The 22843-nt window shown below is 35.5% G+C and overlaps 1 protein-coding gene across 2 annotated transcripts in view; it reads left to right on the top strand.

The window, feature by feature from the left end:
* The first annotated feature begins 6529 nt into the window (after positions 1 to 6529).
* ARL6 (ADP ribosylation factor like GTPase 6) overlaps positions 6530 to 22843 on the top strand; it is a 44378-nt gene continuing 28064 nt past the window's right edge. For both annotated transcript variants that reach the window (XM_046003295.1, XM_046003294.1), the window contains exons 1-5: positions 6530 to 6919; positions 9771 to 9920; positions 16631 to 16692; positions 17123 to 17191; positions 21075 to 21169. In XM_046003295.1, the coding sequence (XP_045859251.1) occupies positions 9798 to 9920; positions 16631 to 16692; positions 17123 to 17191; positions 21075 to 21169 (349 nt within the window). In that variant the 5' untranslated portion in view covers positions 6530 to 6919; positions 9771 to 9797. The remainder of the gene's footprint in view (positions 6920 to 9770; positions 9921 to 16630; positions 16693 to 17122; positions 17192 to 21074; positions 21170 to 22843) is intronic.

Below are 22843 nucleotides of genomic sequence, written 5' to 3'. Positions count from 1 at the left end.
TTCCAGTTCTCAAAGAGTTAAAGCCAAATGCCAAAACACGGTGGTTAGAAGTTATTATTTCTGAAGTTATTTATTTTTTTTTATCTAATATGGTTTAGATGTCTCACAAAGTCTGCTGGAGAAGGCAAACTCTTAGCTTCTCATGAATAGAAATACAAAAAGAAAATCTTATATGGGACTTTGTGTATTCAAAATAGTGAACATATATTTTTACAGTTAATTTTCACTACTTACTGTTTATTCAATTTTTTAAATTTCACCAGATGGGATACCGCAAACAAAAGTGAAAGGCCATTCAATTTTTGTACAAACTGCTTTCAGAGTCTCCAAAATCCCTTTGAGGAAGCAAAACATTCCTTTTGCCCGACTTACAATTTCTCTATACCATTAAATAAAATAATTAGGTAACTATAGTTTAATATAAAAAAATAACAACAGAGCATGATTTCTCCAGTCAAAGGTCTGATGCTATGAGAAACCGATAAAACAAAACAAAAGAAAAAAAAATTAAAGGAAGTTCTATCTGCTTGCTGGTCCAAAATTATATAATTCCTAAATTTTAAGATTAGCATATACTGATTTACTTTAAGTATATTTATCCATAAGTTCATTTGTTCCATTAACTAATGTTCATTAAGCACTGTCACTATCAGTGTCCTGTTTCTAAACAGTGGAAATACAGAGTGACGAAGATAAGTAAAAGCCCCTGCATCATGGAATTGATCTTCCAGTGGTAGAGGTACACAATAAAGAAATGTTATGTTGATAATTAAAAGCAATAAAGTTACATAGCATGACTGTGGTTTTTACATTAAATGGTAAAAGAAATTTTCTCTGAGAATGTGACATTTAAACTATTAACTGAAAAGCATGAAGGAACTAGTCAAGAGAAGATTGGAGGCAAGAACATTCCAGGCAGAAAGACCAATTTAATGTGTGCGAGTTTGGAGTGTTTGAAGGTAGAGAGAATGGTGTGCTTAGTGCACAGCAGAAGAACTGAAGAAAGGCAAAATGAGACAGCAGTGAAAGAACATTTATGAGGCCACAGCAATAGTTTAAGCAGAAAAAAAAAGTTGGCTTTTGTTAAAGTGGAAGTAGTAAAGATAGAAGTGGAAACTGGGCTATGTTTGAACCCAGGGCTTCCTAATGAACTGGGTTTGAGGTCTGAAAAAGAAAGAATAATCAAAGATAAATTATATTATTTGGGGAGTGAGAGACTAAGCACGAGTGGGGAAAATCAGGTTTGAAGGGGAAAAATCAAGAGTTAAATTTTAGTTACATAATGCTTGAGATGCCTGTTAGATATTCAAATGGAGAGAACATGTGTATAAAAGAGTTCCAAGGAGCAATCAGGGATAGACATCAAGATCTGGAAGTCATTAATATATAACTGATGTTTAAAATTTTGAAATTTTGAAAATATCTTGGAAAAGTCTATAAGGTGGAGAAGTGGGCTGCAATTGAGGTCCAAGGCATTCCCATTTGTGGAAGTTAGATGGAGAATTGGAAGTCAACCTGGAACACTAAGGAGTATAAGGCAAGGTAGAGAAAAAAGAAATCCAACGAGTCATCTGGATTAAATGCTTATAAGTAGCCACAGATTTGGCACATGGCAGTTAGTGGTGACTTGACAAGGACAGTCTCTATGAAATAGTGTAGTCAAAGTCTGATTGAAGTGGATTAAGAGATCGTAGGAAAGCTGGTGGAGTCAATATCTATAAACTTTATCAAGAAATTTTTCTCTGAGAAAATGGGGCAGTAGTTGGAGGGAGATATGGAGTCACGAGAGATTTTTGGTTGTGTGTGTGTGTGCACGCACATGTGTGATTGTGTGTGTTTAGAGAAAAGATGCTAGAGTGTATTTATATACTAATGAGAATGATCTGGTAGAAAGGGGAAAACTGATTATGATTATGCAAGAGAAAATATAATTATAGAAAATATCTTGAGAGGTAGAAGGGTTAGGATTCATAGTGTAAGTAGGGAGATTAGTTTTCAATAGGAGGAGACAGAACTGCAATGGGAGGGAAGACAAAATTGCAGATAGGTTGGTAGATGTGTGGTAGAAAGGTAAGAATGTTACTATGTGAGTAGTTCTATTTACCATTGACATAAAAGTCAATATGCAGAATGGGAAGAGTATAGATGGGAAGAGAGGTATAAGTAGTTGGAAAGGGGAAAAGTGAACTATATATACATATATACTTGTATATATGCATATATATGTATATATGTGTACGTATACACACACACGTGCATATATACATAAACACAGTGAGTGGGTATTTATGTGTATGTAAGACACCATGGGGAAAAGATGTGTAAAGTATTTTAAAGCCATTCTTACTGAATATTTTTGAGACATCTTATTTGAAGGACCTGAAATAATTCTGTGCTTTCCGAGGACTCTAGCGTTCTCTTTTACATAATGTAGAGACTAAGTGAGGACTTCTCAATGCCATACATACGTCTCATGTTTTGTTATTTATTTTTGTCTATTACGGAGTAAAAGGCAGAAATATTTTGTAGCTATTCTAATTCAAAACCGATGAAAATTAAAATTAGTTTAATCTTGAAAGATGTGTATTATATACTCAAGCTCACAGTTTTCTTAAAATACTTTTTTAGGGAGGGTTTTGAACCCCCATCTGAATTTTAAAAAAAAAGGCAAACAGGCTCTAACCATTTAGTAAAACAATACTTTTATTTTGTTTTGTTTTCATATAAAAATCATCAGGACCATCTGTCATTTAGGAGAAACACATGGGCAATATGGTTGTTTTGTTCATTGTGCCCTCTCTATCCTATTGGAAGGATGTGATCTTTTGACTGTGCTTGGATCTTTATTTCTGGATAGGATGTATGTAATTCAATGTGTTGAATGTATAGGTGCATATGGATTTGATGTAAAATTAGATTGTGATTAATGGAATAAGACTGTTCTCCATTCTTTTGCTGTTTTAGCATAGACAAAAATATAAAGATGTACGTGTACATATGAATATGTATTTGATTAAACACTTAATATTTAAATGGCCATGTCAAATACTAAATGGTAGATGTCGACAGTTGCAGTGAATTCAAAATAAAATAGTTATAAAAATCTTTGTAGCACAAATCCTAAAAAGTTTAATACTTAATAGTACATTTAAATAAAATACCTAGATAACATCTGTCTAGGTTGAGGCATTTTAATCCCTCATAGAGCAATATTTGACTAATGAAAAACTGCAGCTGAAAACATTTCTCCTTCCGATAAGTATGAATATGATTTTTAAAATGTATCTCTCTGTAACCTGTCATAAAGTTAATTATCACTAATTATGGATTTAGCAGTGTACCCATCTCTTATAAAAGGGGGAAAAGATCTGTTTGTGAAAATAAGGAAATACAGCACCGTATTTTTTTCTCTTTGTTATTACTGTTTCTCTTTGGTATCTATTTAGAGCTTCAATATATGCCTTCCACTCAGGTTCCTTACACAGACTATGTTCTCTTTTCTGGTTGTAAAACAAGATTATAGAGAGATAAACACAGTAAAAGGGTGTTAACAATTGAACTGCAATCCTACCTATTATCTACTTTGCTATAGCAGTGAAGTAATCCAGACTTACTTCAAGGTGATATTGTTTTCATCTTATAAAAATCTACTGTAATATTACGATGTTCCATGTAAATTTTCATGTGCTGGCATGCTTACAAGTAATAGTGTTATAGAATGCTCAGCTCTCAATGAGGGATTGTTTGTGGTTAATTGCATTACATATGACATCTATTTGCTGAAAGAATATGGTGTTCAGCAAAACTACCTGCTGAGCAACATAATAAGATTTTTGTACAAAGTACAAATTACTAATTATTGTATTTTATTTTTCTATGATTTCCTAAGAGGCATTACCAGGGTCTTACAGATGGAGTAAGCCTGTTTATTAAAATATCTATTAGCAAATAAAAGTAACAGTTCTGGTGGTTAAATCTGTGACTTTTTTGTACTGTTGTATTGATGAATATTAAATATAATTTATTTTTTAGTCTCTTAAATCTAGACGCTCTTTAGATACATAATTCTGGATGCAAAATCATAGCTGTAATTTTTCAAAATAATTAACATCACTAGTGTCAAGGCATAAAATCACATAAATCACTATAAATGGATACACATTTTTGTAGTGATTTAATATTGGCAAACTATTTTGTGAGCTTAAATAAATTAAATTGTTCATTGCAGAGGTAATACTGTACATAAATTGCAAATGACCAAAAAACATACATAATGTCCGACTATTCATGGCTTTATGCCATCAGCACTCATTCCAAAAATGTGCAATAAATTAAGAACCAGGGATTTTCTATATTCTTTTAAAAGCTGCTGGTAAGAAAATACATTTAAAGTTCCTCAGTTAATCAGAATAGTATTGTTGTCATCATCTTAGACTTAACTAACTCTTTTATAATTCTTCTACTACAGTTCTTAAAGCTGGTTATAAAATACCTGAAATTTCCTTCTCTTATACAGGTATTTTAAGTAGCCTCAAAAAATTACATGCCATTTTTAAAGCTCTCACCCTTATAATAAAATGAAGACATCCAAACTAACTTATTAAATCAAGTGGAATAATTTTATGCTGAGATTTTCAGTACTCAAAAGCAGTTTCAGTTCACAAAGTACCAAAACGCAGATTCAACCATATGAAATATTTATGTTTTAAACTTTTACATATTCTTAAAACTAGCATTTTCTGTTATTGAGTACACTGTGAGTTTCACTATTTCATCTCTAATGATAAGCCATCACATAAACTACACTTATCTAAGATAACAATTTACTTAGCTATTTTTTGTCAAAGAATTATGTATATGCCTAAATTTACTGAAAAGTTAGATATCCAATCTCCCCATCAGATTTCCAATTTTCACCAAATGTTTTGTACTAAGCAAAAATAGAAAACCTAAAGGCAGAAAATACCAACTCCAAACAGGAAAAAATAAGTCTGTACACCAACATCTTCTGAAACATAAGATTTCTACTTAACTCTTAGAAAAAAAAAAAAAAGTCATATTCAGGCTACAAGGAAATTAGCTTCCTTGTCTCATCAAAATGAATCACAAATGCCTGACCCAAAGAAAAGAAATCAGTACTTCCCTGAAACTGGATTTATAGTCAGAAGTTAATGAACCAGAATATTTAGGAATTGGGTCAAATCCTATCCATTTAATAAAAATTTCAGGATAAAGGAAGACAGGAACTTACTTACCGAACACCTACTATGTGCCAAATAAAATACTTTTTAAATCTATTCAATCCTCAAAACTACCAAATGAGATAGTGTATTTTTGAAAGTGAGGAAGCTAAAGCATGGAGAAGGGTTAAATGGCCTAAGGCCACAAAGTTAGGAAGCATATACCTATACTCCCAATTTTTTTCAAGGACGTTTGTAAACATTTTGGAATATAGAACTATTGGGTTTTTGTTAGTTTTAGCCTTTCAAGAGTCACTTACCCAGAACCATACTCTTTTTCATTGTAAAACCATTGTTACAAAATTTGGAAACATAACAAAAACATCGCCCTATAATCATCCACATAAACACTCCCCTCATTAATTTTATGTAATTCTTGTAGTCTTTTTTCACGGTTCTAGTCCGCTTAATAGGTAAAATTAATTAAAGGCCAAAGATCAGGCAGGATGGTAAAAACATAACCCTAGCTAGTGCATGTCTGTTTGGTGGAGGTAATGGTGAGGGTGGGTGTCCCATACTCTTGGCCAAAAAGGAAACTGTAGATGAAAATTTAAGAGGAAGGGTTTCATCCATGAAAACCCCTCATTGGTATGGGTGGTGGGAAGGGTGAGGCTGGATAGGTGGAAAGATTATTCCAAATGTAGTCTGTCCCTTGGAAAGCGTGGTTATAAAAGTGTGGAGAAATAAGTAAATCTAAGTATTTTCAACTGGAGTATCACTGCTACTATAAAATCTCAGTGCAATTTTAAAAGGCGATTAACGTTGAGCATTCAGACTACTCTCTTCCCGACCACCTACGGATTTCATTCTGGGGACAGTAATCTCATCACCGATTATGGCTAGTGTAAATCTCTTCAGGCGATCACACAGCTAAGAAGCCAGGGTACAGGCATACTTCCTCTGCCAAGTCACGCTTCCGACTTTTCACACCAGTTTTCTCTCCACTCCCTATCCACAGTAACAGTTTTCAGGATTCCAGGGTCTGTAAGAGTCCGGAAAGCCTCCGTGGGAGGGGCAGCGGGGAAACTGGCGCACGCGAGGCCAGATGTGTTCTTCGGCCGTTGCCACCACGCTCTGCGCGTGCCCGGTAAAAACGCAGAGGTTCCTCCTCGCCCACCCCAGCGTGCTGGAATTGCAGATGTTTTCCCGCGAGTCTGAGAAAGACGTGGGCGGAAAGCGGCGCAAGCAGCAAACGCGACGCCAAGCATTTCCCAGCAGGCTGTGCGCACGCCTACAACTCCCATCATGCTCCATTCGGGACACCGCTTCTCTTCGCAAGAAGGCGGCCGTTTACCCGGCCACCTGTCTTCACACCTTTAATACTCCTCGGTGTGCCTCTGACGTTCTCCCGAGCTCTTCAATCCCGTAAACAAGAGCACCAAGGCTACGCTCAGAAGTTTAAGGAGGCGTGGCTTAGGGACCGGAAGAACGTCCGGTTGCCAAGGGAACCCCGCGCGCCTAGGCGCCTGCCCAGCCACTGATGCTCGGGCTGAGGCACAGGCAGCCGGTTCACCCAACTTGTAGAAGCAGCATTGCTCAGGAGCAGGGATTCTTACAGAGGCGGCATAGAGACGAAGGCTGAGAGACGCCCGATATTTATCCCACAGACGGATACGAGCGAGTGGTCCGTTCCTGTTCTCTTCAGCCCCTGGGCCCGCAGGATTAACTTCAAAAACCAGGTATCTACCCGCCCCCTCCGCCCTTGTTTTGTAGCCAGCGCCGCCACCGCCGCCACCATCACCGCTCCTGACGGGTTTTGGAGTTGCACTTTACTCTTTCCTGTTTTTCACTCCGTACCGTTGTTTCTAAACTGTAAGAAGTGGAAAAGGACAGAGGATTTATGCGGTTAGTACTAGGGATCCCAGAAGGCTCCTGGTTTGGGCGAATTTGTTCGGTTTTATCACCGCCCAGTTTCGTGTTTTTATTTGGTGTGTGGGAAATGTAATTGACATTTCATCCTCAAGGACAAACATGAAAAAAAATGTTTAAAGTACTAAAAAGTGCTATAATTCACTCTAGGAACATTTTTTTTTTAAGTTTACGCAGTACCATTCATGATGTTTCTTTTTTTTTAAATTTTATTTATTTATTTGACAGAGATCACAGGTAGACAGAGAGGCAGGCAGAGAGAGAGGAGGAAGCAGGCTTCCTGCTGAGCAGAGAGCCCGATGCGGGGCTCGATCCCAGGACCCCGGGATCATGACCTGAGCCGAAGGCAGAGGCTTTAACCCACTGAGCCACCCAGGCGCCCCTCATGATGTGTTTCTTTGCCCTGCCACTGTCTGCGGCTTACTACCTTCCAAGCTCTTTACTGTGGATAACATCCTAATTCTTCAAGACTTTTCTGGCAAAAAGTAATCCTTTAGAAAGCAGTTTCTCAGATAACCAGGAGAATTTGATTGGTGCGCAGTAAAACAGTAAGATAAGAAAAAATTAAGGATAGATCAGAGCCAGATTGAACCCTAAAAGCTGCACGTGGACTTCATTCTGAAAGCCAGCAGTTCTCAGTAGTAACTGTACATCAGAAATACTGTGTAGTTTTTTTTAAATACTGATGCCCTAATCCCATCACCAGAAATACTAATTCAGTTGTTGATTCCAGTGTGCAGCCAAAGTTGCGAATCATGGCTTTAGGCATAGGGAGCTACAGAAAACTTTATCTCCCGTTGTGTGCATAGGGCATGGTGAACAAATGTTGAGTGGCTTAAATTGTTATCTTTCCTCCTTTCATACATGGGAAAAGTAAAAAGTTACAGAAATGTATGATTACTAAGAAATAGAAACATATGTATAAGGCTATAATTAACATCTTTTAGAACAATTGACTTCTAAAGTGTATGTCCCAAAATATTTCATTAACAAGCATTAGTTTTAATAATCCATGAAAAAGGGCTGGAAAATCACAATCCAGTGTTCTTTGGAAAGTGAATGAATATTCAAGTATCAGGTTTTTGACAGTCAGTGTTTTCTAGTGGTTGCCCAGGGGGTGATGATGTGAGAAGCAGTCATTTTTTTTTAATTTGTTCAAAATTGTATGGAAAACTGAAAACAAGTGTTTTTTTTTTAAAGTTAGCATATAATGTATTATTTGCTTCAGGGGTAACATTATCTTTTTATCAATATGTTCAGTACAATCAATAACAAAGTGAGAATAGCAGAACTACTTTTGAGTTAAAGTAGTCTGTGTAAGTTATTTCATGGTTTAGAAGGCTAACATAATGTCGATTCTACAAACGTTCCTTACGCTGAGATTTAAAGGAATGGATTGAGTGAGATTTGAGTCTCCAACACAAGGAGAAAAGTGATACAAATGGAGAACCTGAAATCAAACCCATCCCTTAAATAAGACAACTGTGAATATCTTATAGGCCCCATGCTCTGGTGGGGCACTGTGCCTGCCCTTTTCTGTACATCATTGAAATTTGGTTTTGAAATTTCTATCAGTATGCTCCCCCAAGGGGCCTAAGCAAAATCCATGATGCAGCTTCCTTTTGATGCATTGTCTTGGAAACCTCATCATTTAAGTTGCTGCAGTTTCACATCCTTCAGGGTATGGGCCTTGCTTAGGATACTGTGAGGTAAAAAATACTGAAGGAGTTGGGGGATGACAGGCTCCTGGAACTTTAGATGGAGAGGACAGTAAATCAGTCAAATTAGATGAATATTTAGAGAACTTTGAAAATGGTGGTTAGGAGAGTAATGAGAAATATTTGGGACGTAGGCAGATCGTAGTCATTGTTGTAACAGTCCCTGCACCAGTTGAGGGCTGACAACAGGGATATTTCTCTTCTCCCATGATAATGTTTTGGGGAGTGATGGACCCAAGGGGAACCCCTTTGGAAAGTTTCCTTTGGAAATTTCATAGCAGGTAATGAGCAAGTGATATCTGTAGCAATATGGTATATATTAAAGTAAATATATCTGTTAGTATTTATTTCGCTTGATGGAAAATGCAACTTAAACCAGATATAATCAAGCAAACAAACAAAAACAGTGAATTTAATAGTTATTGCTTCTGATTATTGCATAGTACAACAATGGGGCTGGCTTCAGAAAAAGATTTATTTAGCTCAAATAGTGTAGCCAAAATCTTAGTTTTTCTCATTTCTGATCTGCCTTCTATTTTCTGAACTTTAGCATTAGGTTCTACATGGACTCCTTTGCCCATACAGTGTTCCAAATTTCTAGAAAGGCTGCAGATACTTTCAAGATCACAAGTGGCAGACTCCATATGATACTGAGTTTAACAATATTTTCATCTTAAATATTATAATTTACCAGAAAACATATACAGCTATTTTAAGGGCATTGTTCTTTGTGTTGCCTAGGGTTATAAGCTGCCAATCTGCATTTCAGATAAGGCTCCTTTGTGCTAATCAGCTTAAACTTTGTTTAGTAAATACAATGCTACATTGACATGGCTTTTCTGATTGTGTCTTTAAATTATTAAATTTTTTTATGCTCATTATTATATTTTCCAGACCTAAGTTGCCTGTGATTGATATATCTTTTTTACTTTCTAATTTGTAGCTGGTTTGTAAATATTTGAATCACATTATGGGATTGCTAGACAGACTTTCAGGCTTGCTTGGCCTAAAGAAGAAGGAGGTTCATGTTTTGTGCCTTGGGCTGGATAATAGTGGCAAAACAACAATCATTAACAAACTTAAACCTTCAAATGTAAGTATCTTTGTTAGATGCTTTATGTATTTTCTGTTAGAGAAAGTTAACATGCAGAATTATTTTGTTTGCCATCATTACTTCATATAGTCATATTTTGAAATCCTATTAACCTTGTAGTACCTTAAAGTAATAAATGTCAATCAGACATAATTTACAGTGTATTTCATGCAGATATATAGGTGAGTCTTGATTATTTAAGCTGGAATATTTTCTTTTTTCCTTAAAAAATCCTAACAAATTTGTGAAATTCACTTTTAGCTAGCATTGCTTTCTTTTTGGCTCCCTCTTTACAAGAGAAACAAAACAGAGGGAATGGTGAATCATTTTTATGGGTTCAGTGGATAATTAGCAACTTCCCAGGAGTGTGGTATGCATATCAGTGATAGTAAGCAGAATGACTTTAAGTCATTTAGGTAATAAGTATATGAACATGTAATTTTAATAATTGAAAAATAAATAAAGCTAGCACATTCAACACATGATACATAGAAGTTAGGTTTTTGCTGCATAAAAAGAAAACCTTTATAACAGTAGACTAAATAAGATAGAACCTTCTTTTTCTAATCTAAATAAGTCCAGAGGAGGTCTTCCAGGGCTGGTAGTGCAGCTATGTAGTCAGTCATGAGACATCTAGGCATCTTCTGTCTTCCTTTCCTGCTGTTCTAAGTGCCTGGTTTTCATCTTCAAGATCTCCACATGGTCACCTTGGTTAACTGTATTCTAAGTCACAGGGAGGAGAAAAGAATAAGGCAAAAGAAGAGGCCCACTTGCTAAATAAGCCTTCTTTGAAGAACTTACCCAGAAGCACCAAGTAATGATTCCTAACTTTTATCTCATTGGCTACCCCTATCTGTAAATAAAGCTGGATTTTTTTTTTTTAAAAGCAGGTCATACTGCTGCTTCCAAAAATAATAGGGGTCTTATAAGTATGGAAGAAGAGGAGGATGGATATTGGATAGACAACTAACATTTACAGTTGTAAATACACTTATTTAGGCAAAAGCCATTAGTGGATTAATGAAAAATGTAGAATGAGAAAATAATATAAACTGCTTACAGATAGGACAGAAACTAAGAAGCTGATACTTTTAATGATTAAATGGCTAGAGAATGGGAAATAATTGCTCCTAAATATGGTAGTTACCTCCAAACAATGTTTTGGGTTGGGCAGAATAAGCAGCCTTACTACTCCGTTTTCTGTTGCAGTAGCTTCAGTTTTACCTTCGGAAATTGCTCTGAAATACAAAAACACCGTTATTTTTTCTTCTTTTTTTTTTTTTTCCTCGTCATTATTCCCTTCTACATAGAGGAGTTTACCACAGAAGAACAGCTAACTGCTGGTGTATTTTCAGGTCGGAGTTAGTGTGAGGTGGTCAGGATAAGAAACCGAAAATGGATTTGGAAGGCAATTTAGGTGTTTTAAGAAGTTCCTCAGCTGAATTGGGAGTCAGCTGAGGTATACATGCTGAAGTCAGGCAAAGATAAAAAATATCAGCTTTATTTAATTTTGGAGGGCAAGGGTTAGGTCTGTTTAGAGGACTTGCTAACACTCTATTGTATTGAGATTGGCCTCCCCAAATTTTCGGGGTTTCCTCCTTGGGGAAAGATCCTGCTGTTCTAGAGTCATTTCTTGGCTAAGATCAGATGAGAGTGCATGCTTGTGATAGGCATATGGCACTCAAATGAGTGAATAGAGAGAGGCAGAACCAAGAATGCTCAGTTCTGTCCCACAAACTGAACAAAGGGGTAATTCTTTACCGGTGGAGAGGAATAAATTGAAGGAGGTGAGGTTGAGAAATATCATTTAATGACTTTTTTTCTATATGTGAAATAGGGAAAAAAGGTTAAAAAAGCCCACATACATTAGAAATCTATCTCCTGATCTAGGTGATTACAAGAAATCTGTCAGTTCTTAAGAGGGAGATAAAGCATCCTACACAGTTGAATGGGGTCCAGAATTGAACTTAGAGAACAGTGAGTTAAAAGTAGAACCATACCCAATTGTGCCTTGGCCCATAATCAGTACTCTGGATCAGCCATGAGCAGATCAGCCTGGGTTAAGAATCTCAGTGACTGATGACCTGAACTTCTGTAGGCAAACCTATCAGCAGTAAGCAAGAGTATAAGGAATTATTTTTAGTAAGGGCCTATTCTATTAGAGGGGTTTACATTTTTCTCTACCTTAAGGAATTGCCTCAAAAGTGAAGAAAAAAAATTTTTAAACTAGTCTTGGGTGGCTCTGGGTTAAGTGTCTTGATGCTTGATTTCAGCTGAGGTCATGATCTCAGGGTCCTGGGATTGAGCCCTCTGTCAGGGCTCTGAGCTCAACACGGAGTCTGCTCCCGATTCTCTCTCCTTTTCCCTCTGCCCCTCCTCTCTCTTCCTCTCTCTCGCTCACTCACTCAAATAAATAAATAAAATCTTTTTTACAAAAACTACTCTCAAGGGGTGCCTGGGTGGCTCAGTGGGTTGGGGCCTCTGCCTTCTGCTCAGGTCATGATTCCGGGGTCCTGGGATCGAGCCCCACATTGGGCTCTCTGCTCTACAGGGAGCCTGCTTCCCTGACTACTTGTGATCTCTCTGTCAAATAAATAAAGATTTAAAAAAAAAAACTACTCTCGAATAGGTAGAAAATAACTGAAACCAGAGCCACCGTTAATAGCCACAAAATGGTGCTGTGGTGGCTCAGTCAGTTAAGCATCTGACTCGTGTTTTTGGCTCAGGTCATGATCTCAGGGTCGTGGAATTGAGCTCCATATTGGGCTCTGTGCTGAGTGTGGAACCTGCTTGGGATTTCCTCTCTCCCTCTCCCATCCCCTCACTTTTCCTTCTCTTAAAAATAATATATAGCCACAAAATGGACCAGTTCCCCAATGTCTGCTGTGCTCAAATTGGCAGAAATAACATTCAAAAAACAACATAGAAGTTACAGTCTCTTCCCATTATCCCCAACAGTATAGTGATTTTCCAAGACAGAGTTATTACCATAGGAATAATCTTGGATATGAATGGGAATACCTTTCTTCTCTGAACAAGGATGTACTTTTTAAAGACACTTGGTCTTATTTTTTAACCTACTAGAGATTTATTTTTTCATAATTTCTTTGTCATTTCTAGGGATTTGGGGCAGAAAGAGGAGATACCATGTACTCTGTCTGTGATCTTAAAATACTCTAATACCCCCGTGTCAGACTGGCCTTGTGACCTCTTTGTTATGCCCAAGTTTTCGTGTCCGCGAGACCACCCAAGGAGCCAACACCAATGCAATCACATGAGGGTTTATTTGATAAGCTTAAGCTTGGGTCCAAGTATACCCGACACAGCGGAATAGGGACTTGGACCCCAAACCGGATTACAGAGTTTTTAAAGGCAGAGTGGGGGTAGACTTGGCAGTAGGTAATTGGGCTATGACTGCTGGCTCAGCAGTAGGTGAGGACAAAGGCGATGTTCAGAAGGGCTATCAGGGTAAAAAAAGACTGTCAGGATATTGGAGGCCTGGTTATTATCAAATCAAGGCCGTTTCTCCCTCTAATGAGGCACTAACATGACGACAATTGGTGGAATGTCACATTTCTCCTATCAAGTGCTCTTGTTAGTGATATTTAGGTTTAATTTTGTTTCCATTTTCTTCTGCCTCAGTCTCCTTCAGTTTTTTGGAGGGGAGGGCAATGTTAGGGCTAAACTCAAGGTGGGTACAGCCTTGTTTTTCTTGGCCTCCACACTCTTAACCCTGTTTAATGCACCACGTTAGTTAGGGAGAGCCCGCAGGAAAACCTGGGTACACAGCCAATACATAAGGCTTTTTAATTAATCTTCCAATGCTTTCCAACATCCCTGTTTCTCTGTTATCTCTGGTAAATTATGGAACTAGCCTAGACTTGCTATGGGGCTATTTTTAAGGGGATCACCTATCTTCTGATATCACTTCCTGAGACTTAATCTTTAGTCAATTATCCTGTCTCCACAGAAAAATTGACCTCTAGATCCTGAGAGCACAGTAAGTTGCTTTGCGGTTTTTTTCTGTTTTATTTTGTTTTGGTTTTTAATTTGGTGCTGATAGCCAAAAGATCACTTGAAATAGAATTTCTTAAAGACCTCAAAACTTCTATCACACAGGTATAGATAAAACACTTGTTTCCTCCATGTATCTGAACTGAAGAAATCTCTTGTGAACTTACATCCACTATTAGAAACATAATTTTTAATGAATTAAGTGAATTACAGAAATCTACAATGCAAAAAAATTCATGTACCTCATTTTATAGTTGTGTCTCTTATTTTTTGTTGGTAAAATCAGTTTCTAGATAATTAGATACTTCTGGACCCAAACTGGCTTTAATGCTTGTTTATTGTCAATGGACCCAAACTGGCTTTAATGCTTGTTTATTGTCAATGTATTGAGGTTGCTGGTGTTTTCTAAACTGATGAATGAGGATGGGGAGGCATTTTAACCTGATGACTCCAGAATCTGGTCTTAAGTGTATTTTCTTAGAAATGTACCCTCTAAGTACCTTTTTTTCCCCAATTTGCATTACCTCCCTTTGCCAGCATAAACCCTGTCATACTACCACATCATCCAGATTTATGTTCTCTCCCACTCCCTCTACCCATCCTCCTGCTGATGTGTACTCTCTCTCTCTATCCTTAAAAGAAAAAAAAGTGAAGTGATGGGAAGAAAGTTGATTAATTGTATCCTTGTTAAGTAGAACAGCAAGTTAAAAGAGAAGCTCTGGAAACAAAAAAAGTCTGTGAAGAAGTTGGGTGATTGTGGAGAGGCTAGGCAAGTGTTCTAATTACAGTTCAGTGAAGATAGGGCTACTATTTTGAGGTACATTTTCTGAGATTTCTTTAAACATTTAATTTCCTCACTTTTTTATTACTGGTATTTTTTGCTAATAGTAATAGCTGGTGATTTTATCACAATTGTGATCAAAATCAGAAGTCAAAACAGTGGAGTATTGTGGGACAACCAAAGTTAGGAAAGTATTCCAAAGTTTTTTGTGCAGTGAAGAAACTGTAAGGACTGAGGCAGGAATCTGAATGGCAGGAAATAAATTCCAATATAAACAGAATGATATTTTTGGAAGAATAAGGCAGCTCACAGGATGGAAAGAAAAGCTGAATAAACAAGATTTAGAAAGGCAAAACCAGGCATCTCCAGGGAGGCCTTTTCGCTACTACATTACTTCTAAGGTGATTAAGCTCCAGTGACTTTTCAGCTGCTGTCTTTTCATTTGAATTTTAAATTTCCAGAAGTGGACTACCAAATTGAACATAATGGTTTGGAGCAACATTTTACCTTCTACTCCTGTTTTCACACAAATGCAACATGATGAACTAAAGGTTTTTTTGTTTTTTGTTTTTCTTTTAAAGTTGTACTGTGGCTGTATGGAGAAAATTGGAAAGACTGAAGTCAATGACAGTATACTTATGGTATTTGTTTAGTATTTGCTGAGTATGTCCAATGGACCAGACACTGTGTTGAGTATATTGCATTCAGTAACTCATTTAATTATCATGATAACTTTACAAGTTAAAGATAATAATAGATTTCACATTTGAGAAAACTAAGGTTTGGAGAAGTTGAGTAGCTAGTCTAAGGAGGCACATTAACGATTAGGAGTAATTCGAAGGTTTTTGTAGTAAATCAAAGCAAGAAATGATAAGGGCCTGAACTAAGTTAGTGAGATAGGACCAACTTGAGAATGTTTATATTAAAAATGTAGGAAAAGGTGGAGTCAAGAATAACTCATAGGTTATCAGAAAGTAGATGGTGTTTTTTTTCAAAAGGAGAAATAGTTTTGATGGTGGAAGTGTTAGGAGGCGTTTGATGTCTTGTGAGTTTAAGGTGTTTTAATTGCCTGTGGGACTTGCTAACAGATCTCCTGGTAGACTCTTGCCCCCTTGTAATCTCTTCTCCATACAGAATTCCCCGCCATGGCCTTCAAGACTCTATGGCTCTTTGTTACATAAAGCGTCTGCCTTACTCAGTACGTTTTAGACATACAGGCCTTATACTTTGCCTGAGTGGCAAGTTCCTGCTTGCGTTAGGGTCATTGTACTGGCTAATTCCTTTGACTAGAATGTTCTTTACCAAGATCTTGTTATAACTTTTCTCCTTTTTCATATTCACTCTTGGGTCAGATGTTAGCTCCTCAGAGAGACTTTTTCTCAGCATCCTTTGTCCATGCCCCATACCAACCCTCCTCCCCCACTGCCTCCCATCCCCAAATCACCTTTCACTGCACCTAACACTGTCTGAAATCATGTTCACTTGTAGTTTACTTGGTTACTGTTGTTTACTTTCTCTAGATAATAAGCTCCATGAAAGCAGGGACCATGTAGATTCACCATCTAGACATGAGAACAGTCTGCAGTAGCGTATATAAACTCAATAAGTATGTGGTAAAAGATTATAAAGTCCTATATGTGAACTCAGAATGACTCATGAATCCACATTACAGCTATGGTAACTTGCAAACCACGAAATGTGAATTAAGACATAAACATTTCATAATTAGTAAACCTTAAGCTTCTATAGAGAATTCACACGCAGTGATCCCACTGCAAAAATTATAGTTTTGTTTAATTCTGTCATCTCCTCAGTGACAAATTTTAGAATTGGAAACCTGGATGCTTTTTTTTAGCCCAAGGAAAAATTCATCTTTGGTAGTTGTAGATTTCTCAATTTATCTTTTCTCTTGAAGGCTCAATCACAAGATATAGTTCCAACCATAGGATTCAGCATAGAGAAATTCAAATCATCCAGGTAATTCACTTTATTATACTTGTGACTAAGAAGTTGTGGGTGAAAAGTGATATTAGATCTACCTAGTCATTCTTTCTACTCTTAGAACAAGTAATTTGTTGTTTCAGAAGTCCATAGATGGACTTTGTACCACTACCTCTAGATTATTTTTTAGAATTCAGACTTTAGACAAACTCTGATAATCTCACTAGCAAGGAAAGCATCTTTTTTTATGTGTTATTCATTACAAAATCATATTTATATTACAAAATTTGTTTTGTGGGACTTGTACTTGAAAATTGGCTCAAGTTGGATATTGTATATTCAAGGGTGGTTTCTTTGAAAACAATTTAAATTTTTAAGTAAAAGTGATACCTTAATTTAGTATCTTATAATGTAGTCATGGTTTGTTTTGTTTCGGTGTTTGGTTTTGTTTTTTTGTTTTCTGTAGTTTGTCTTTTACAGTGTTTGACATGTCAGGTCAAGGAAGATACAGAAATCTCTGGGAACACTATTATAAGTAAGTATGTTTATAAGTGTTGGTTAACTAGATGAATGCATTTTAATAAAAATGATTCACAGATAAATTCAAAGGATTACATGGGCTACGTTGCACTATTTATTTTTCGTATAATTTAAGCACATTTTCTAATGAAAAAGTGAAAATATTTTCTAATGAAAAAGTATAATCATAGTTCATATTGTTTCTCAGATTCTTCAGGCCGTTCATGACCTTGCGTCTTTGCATATACTTTTCTCTCTGTTTTTAATGCCCTGTTCTATTTTGTTGCAGTTTAAAGTTAATATAGTCATGCTTTAAGGTTAACTCAGAAGTCACCTCCTCTGTGAAATTCCACCATTTTGCCCAGTTAATCTGTTCCCAGTGTCTACACAGTATTTTACCATACTAATTATGTCTTCAAGTCGTGTACCATAGCTGCCTCTCTAACGAGGATGTGAACTGCTCAAGAGCAGGGATTATTTCTTATTCAGGTTATTTCTTCAAGGTCAAGTATGATGCCAGACATAGAGATCAGTAAATATTTTTTAAACAAATTTAGTTAAAATAACAGTAGTAACTAACAGTTGATCCATTTGTTCTAGAAGCAGTTCTAAATAAGATATTTTTCAGCATATGCTAATAAAGTGCTCAGTAGTTACTTCAGATTAAGAATGGTCAAGTTCCTAGTACCCAGATTATTTTGTCCTCTCAGGGTTTGTGTGTGGTAGTAAAACAAATTCATTAACTGTTCATATTGCAAGGACTCTTCATGTAAAAGCAATGTAACTTACTTTTGGAGTCTGAAACTTATCACCAGTATCTCTTGACTAAATGCCCTTCTGTCATTAGCAATTCTTGCTTTGGAATGGTTATGAGATGACTGCCAGGTCAGATTTTAATTTTTATTGATTAGTTCTTTCCTGCTAATGTGGGAACAGACATTGTATTTCCTCAGCCAAAGGAGATTTTTTACAGATATTCTTTTCAATAAGTGCTTTACTAGATTGAAATCATGTTTAAATTGTACAGATCTAGAGGACCTCTGAGATACAGAGAAAAGAGTTCTTCAGATTTGAGAGTCAGTTTGGTAAAGGAAAAGTGGCATGTTCATGGTAGCTTACATTAAATTCTCTGGGGAAATGTGAATTGTTTTGAGGGGTTTTTTGGATTTTTTTTTTTTAAGGAAACCTGAGTTTTCAGTTTAGGATTTTTTTTATTCTTCCTCCAGTTAGTTGATAATTCTTTTTTATTTAAATGTATTTATTTTAGCTACTATTTTAAAAATAACATTTATTTTAATTACAGGTAACAAAAATACATAGAAAATAGTTTCAAGAAAAGGAAACGTTTCAGATTTTAATTCCTTTTCCTTCAAAGTCTTATTGGAAGAAGTTAATTAGGAACACTGTAGCTAAATTGTAGGTTGAATAGTGAATATGGTTACTATGGAGACATCTACAATAATAGACTATATCTTTTTCTAATTATGAAAGAACAAGTGCATTTTAATCTGTTAGACTGAAAGAGGTTAAAAAGATTAAGTCTACTATAGCAAAATAAGTCACTGTTATGGTGGGAATGTAACATCTTTTTCAGAGAAATTTATCAGTATTTTTTAAAATGAAAAATGTTCTTGCCCTCTAGCCATATTTTTTTTTCTTGAAGAAGTATCCTATGACTAGCACTTGTGGACAAAGATATAGATAGAAGAAAATGTTTTGAACACTGTTTATAATGACATATCTCAATTATAAAAAGAATACTACTACTCTTAACAAAAATATGTGCTTAGTATATATAGAGAAGAAAAATAATTTAGTGGCATATGCACCAAACCATTAATAACATTTGTTTTTGGAACATTAAGATTATAAGGGGGGCGCCTGGGTGGCTCAGTGGGTTAAAGCCTCTGCCTTCGGCTGGGGTCATGATCTCAGGGTCCTGGGATCGAGCCTCGCATCCGGCTCTCTGCTCCGCAGGGAGCCTGCTTCCTCCTCTCTCTCTGCCTGCCTCTCTGCCTCCTTGTGATTTCTCTCTGTCAAATAAATAAAATATTAAAAAAAAAAAGATTATAGGGGAAGTTTACTTTGTTATTTATTAGATACTGTAACATTGATTATTATATAATTATTGCTATTATCTTTATAATATGAAAAATATAAAATATAAGGAGTGCACATTTTTTAATATTTAGAAAATATAGAAAAGAATATAAATTTTTTTCTATAAATCTCACTACTAATAAATTTACCATTGTTAATCTTTTTGTGTTTTTCCTTTTGAAATATAAAATATATACTTTACATAATTGAGAAAGTAGTCTTCTAAATTATGTACCACATACAGTTTTTTACCTTGCTTTTTTAGATAACATTCAATGATGAGAATAAATCAGGAAAAACATACAAAGAATATAACTAATGACTGGCTGCTTATTATTTTTTCATATGCCTATGCCTGTTTTTTAATCATTCTGTTTTTGGACATAAAAGCTATTCTCAGTTGTTGAAGATTATAAATAATCCTCCAGTTAACACACCTTGCTGCATAAATCTTTGTCATAGTTCATGTTTCCTTAGCATAAATTCCAGAAATGTAATTATTGGCTCAAAGAGATTGAACATTTTTAAATCTGTTGGCAGATATTTCCAGTCATAGCTGTTTCTGTGGCTACTGGTAATGTATGACTGGTGATAACCTTCATTTTTTTTAATGATAGGAGAAAATGGTACTCAAAAGTGTTTTATTTTTATATTCATGTAATTGCTAATGATATTGAACTTTTAAATTCTTAGTTTGTGACTGGAATAAGTGATTCACAGAAATAGGTAAAAGGTCCAATAAATATACGCAAAGATAGTGAACTTTACTAGCAATTAACGAAATACAGTATAAAATATGTTGTTAGAATGACAAAAATGGAAAAGGATGTTAAGAGCCGTGCTGGAAAGGGGCTGAGAGAAGTACTGGTAGTATAAATTGTTAAAGTATTTCTGGAATACAGTTTGTCCATGTTTACCTAAAACTTTAAATTTTGTATGTATTCCTAGAAATTCCTAATTACAAGTCTTAAGATATCTAGAAATTTAAAAAATGTATTTAGGAGGATTTTTATTCCAAAGTTTTTCACAGTAATAAAAATTAAAAATAATCTCTAAGGTCACTGTATTTGATGACATATCCTTGCAATGGGATATTTTATAATCATTAAAAGAAAGGTGCAGAGGGAATCAGTGATTTTTTTTAAGTGCCACTGTGATCTGTAAATGAATCCTTAAGCCATTTCAGTGGCTAGTTATCAGCTTTAAAAAAATGAAATAGAATAAAATAAAAGCTATTTGTAAGTATTATTTCTGGAAACTTATTTCAAATGTAGTTACATATACTTATGTGTCTACTACATCTTAATATAAAATGTATTTTTCACTATGGTTATGGTAAGAAATATTTGAGAAACACTGGTGTAGAGCTTTCATGTTTCATTAAAAAGTAGTTCAAACTATACTGCAAAAAAGATCAAGGCAATGTATGTGAGAAAGGCAGGGTATAAAACAGCAAGATTCCATTTAAGTACAAATGTAGGTACTCCTATGTGAACATACAGAAAAAAAATGACAAAATTGATTTACCCAAGAATATTAATAATGATTGCATCTGTGTAATAGGATTATAGTTTTACTTATAATTTTTAAAAATTATGAAACAAGCATTAAATGTACCATATTATCAACCAACCTAAAAGGAATTATTTTACATGAAATATGATTAATGGTAACATATTAGTCACTCATATAAACTAATACGTAATGAAAAAATAATACAGAGGGTAGGAAATGCAAATGAATGCTAAACGTGGAAAAATGTATAAGTTTATCTTTAATTTTTCTCATTCTTTATACAGAGAAGGACAAGCCATTATTTTTGTCATTGATAGTAGTGATAGATTAAGAATGGTTGTGGCCAAAGAAGAACTTGATACTCTGCTAAATCATCCAGGTATGTGTGTCTGTGATATCTATGCTTTAGGATCTGTTTACATAAGATTTTTTTTTTTTGCTCTTTGGTATTGGCAGAAGTGTTGCTTATTCTATGTAGTTATCTCTTATTTAAAATTTTTAAATTTTTCTTATTGAAACATAATTAACATACAGTGTTCTGTTAGTTTCAGGTATACAATATAATGATTCAGCAGCTCTCTACATTAATGAGTATATTACTCCCCTTTGTTTTTGAATTTTAAAATACAGTAGTTATTCAGAATTCATATCTACCAATAGCATCTTGTATTTTTTAAATTTCAAAGCAGTGTTTTCCAGGTCTTCAACCTTTATTTTCCCCCAAATTAAAATGTTCTTCTGATTGCATAAATAATATGTGTCAATAGCAAAAAATGGAGACAGGAAAAAAAGAAGTAAAAATCCATGTATTTCAACTGTTATTAGAATTATTTTGGTTACTGTCTTTGCAGACATGTATATATATGCAGCATTTCTTACATATTTATTCTAGAACTCTTCTAAAACAGATATTTTCTGTATTTATTTATTTATTTAAGATTTTATTTATTTGTCAGAGAGAGAGAGAGAGCACAAGCAGGCAGAGTGGCAGGCAGAGGCAGAGAAGCAGGCTCCCCTCTGAGCAAGAAACCTGATGCTGGACTTGATCCCAGGACTCTGAGATCATGACCTGAGCCGAAGGCAGATGCTTAACCAACGAAGCCAACCAGGCCCCCTCTTTTCTGTTTTTAAACTCTAACTGCCAGACCTACCCTATTTTCAAAATACCAGTATTAACAATTCGCTATTTTTTCTTGTTATTACTTACTAATTTAGGGTTATATTCTCTACACTCTTCTGCATCTACCTATTCCTGGAGAACACTAAATGCCAGAAATCCTTTTTTTTTTTTTTTTAAGATTTTATTTATTATTTATTTGACAGACAGAGCTCACAAGTAGGCAGAGAGGCAGACAGAGAGAGAGAGAAGGAAGCAGGCTCCCTGCTGAGCAGAGAGCCCGATGTGGGGCTCGATCCCAGGACCCTGGGATCATGACCTGAACCAAAGGCAGAGGTTTTAACCCACTGAGCCACCCAGGCGCCCCTGGAAATCCTTTAAAGTCAATGTATATATGTAATTATTCTTTTCAATAGTGCCTAATATGCTGTACTATGAGTATACCGACCATTTATTCTATTTTACCTATTATTGGATATTCTTTTTTTTCTCCATAATACATTTCTCCAGTAAGTATTGTGGAACTCTGCATTTCTAGCTTTATTCATGGGAAAAGATTTAAGTGGTCTTTGTGCTCTGACTTTTAGGAGGAGTTGATGGTTTAAAAGAAGTTATTTGTTAGGAATGGAATGGAAATAGTTTGAGGCTTTCTAACAGTTCTTCCTGTTTAATCACAATAGCTGTTATTTTTATTGAACAACCTTAAGCTTATTCATATATTTGGGGTAATAATTATCTAGGCTGTCTTTTTATATGACTCTTTCACTTCTAAAAACAAGTCTTTAACTGGGTTATCTGGATTGAGAATGCATTTTGATCATGCATTCCCTTTGTGTTAATCTTTCCACTTTCTCCTCAAAAACTGTTATAATGTTGACCAAAAAGATGAAATGACTCCTATGAAATCAGCTTCAAATATATTGGAAACCTTGGTTT

Source organism: Meles meles, chromosome 4, assembly GCF_922984935.1.
Source record: "Meles meles chromosome 4, mMelMel3.1 paternal haplotype, whole genome shotgun sequence".
Taxonomy (NCBI): Eukaryota; Metazoa; Chordata; class Mammalia; order Carnivora; family Mustelidae; genus Meles; species Meles meles.
The sequence above is the reverse complement of the archived record's forward strand: the minus strand, read 5'-3'. Positions and strand labels throughout refer to the sequence as shown.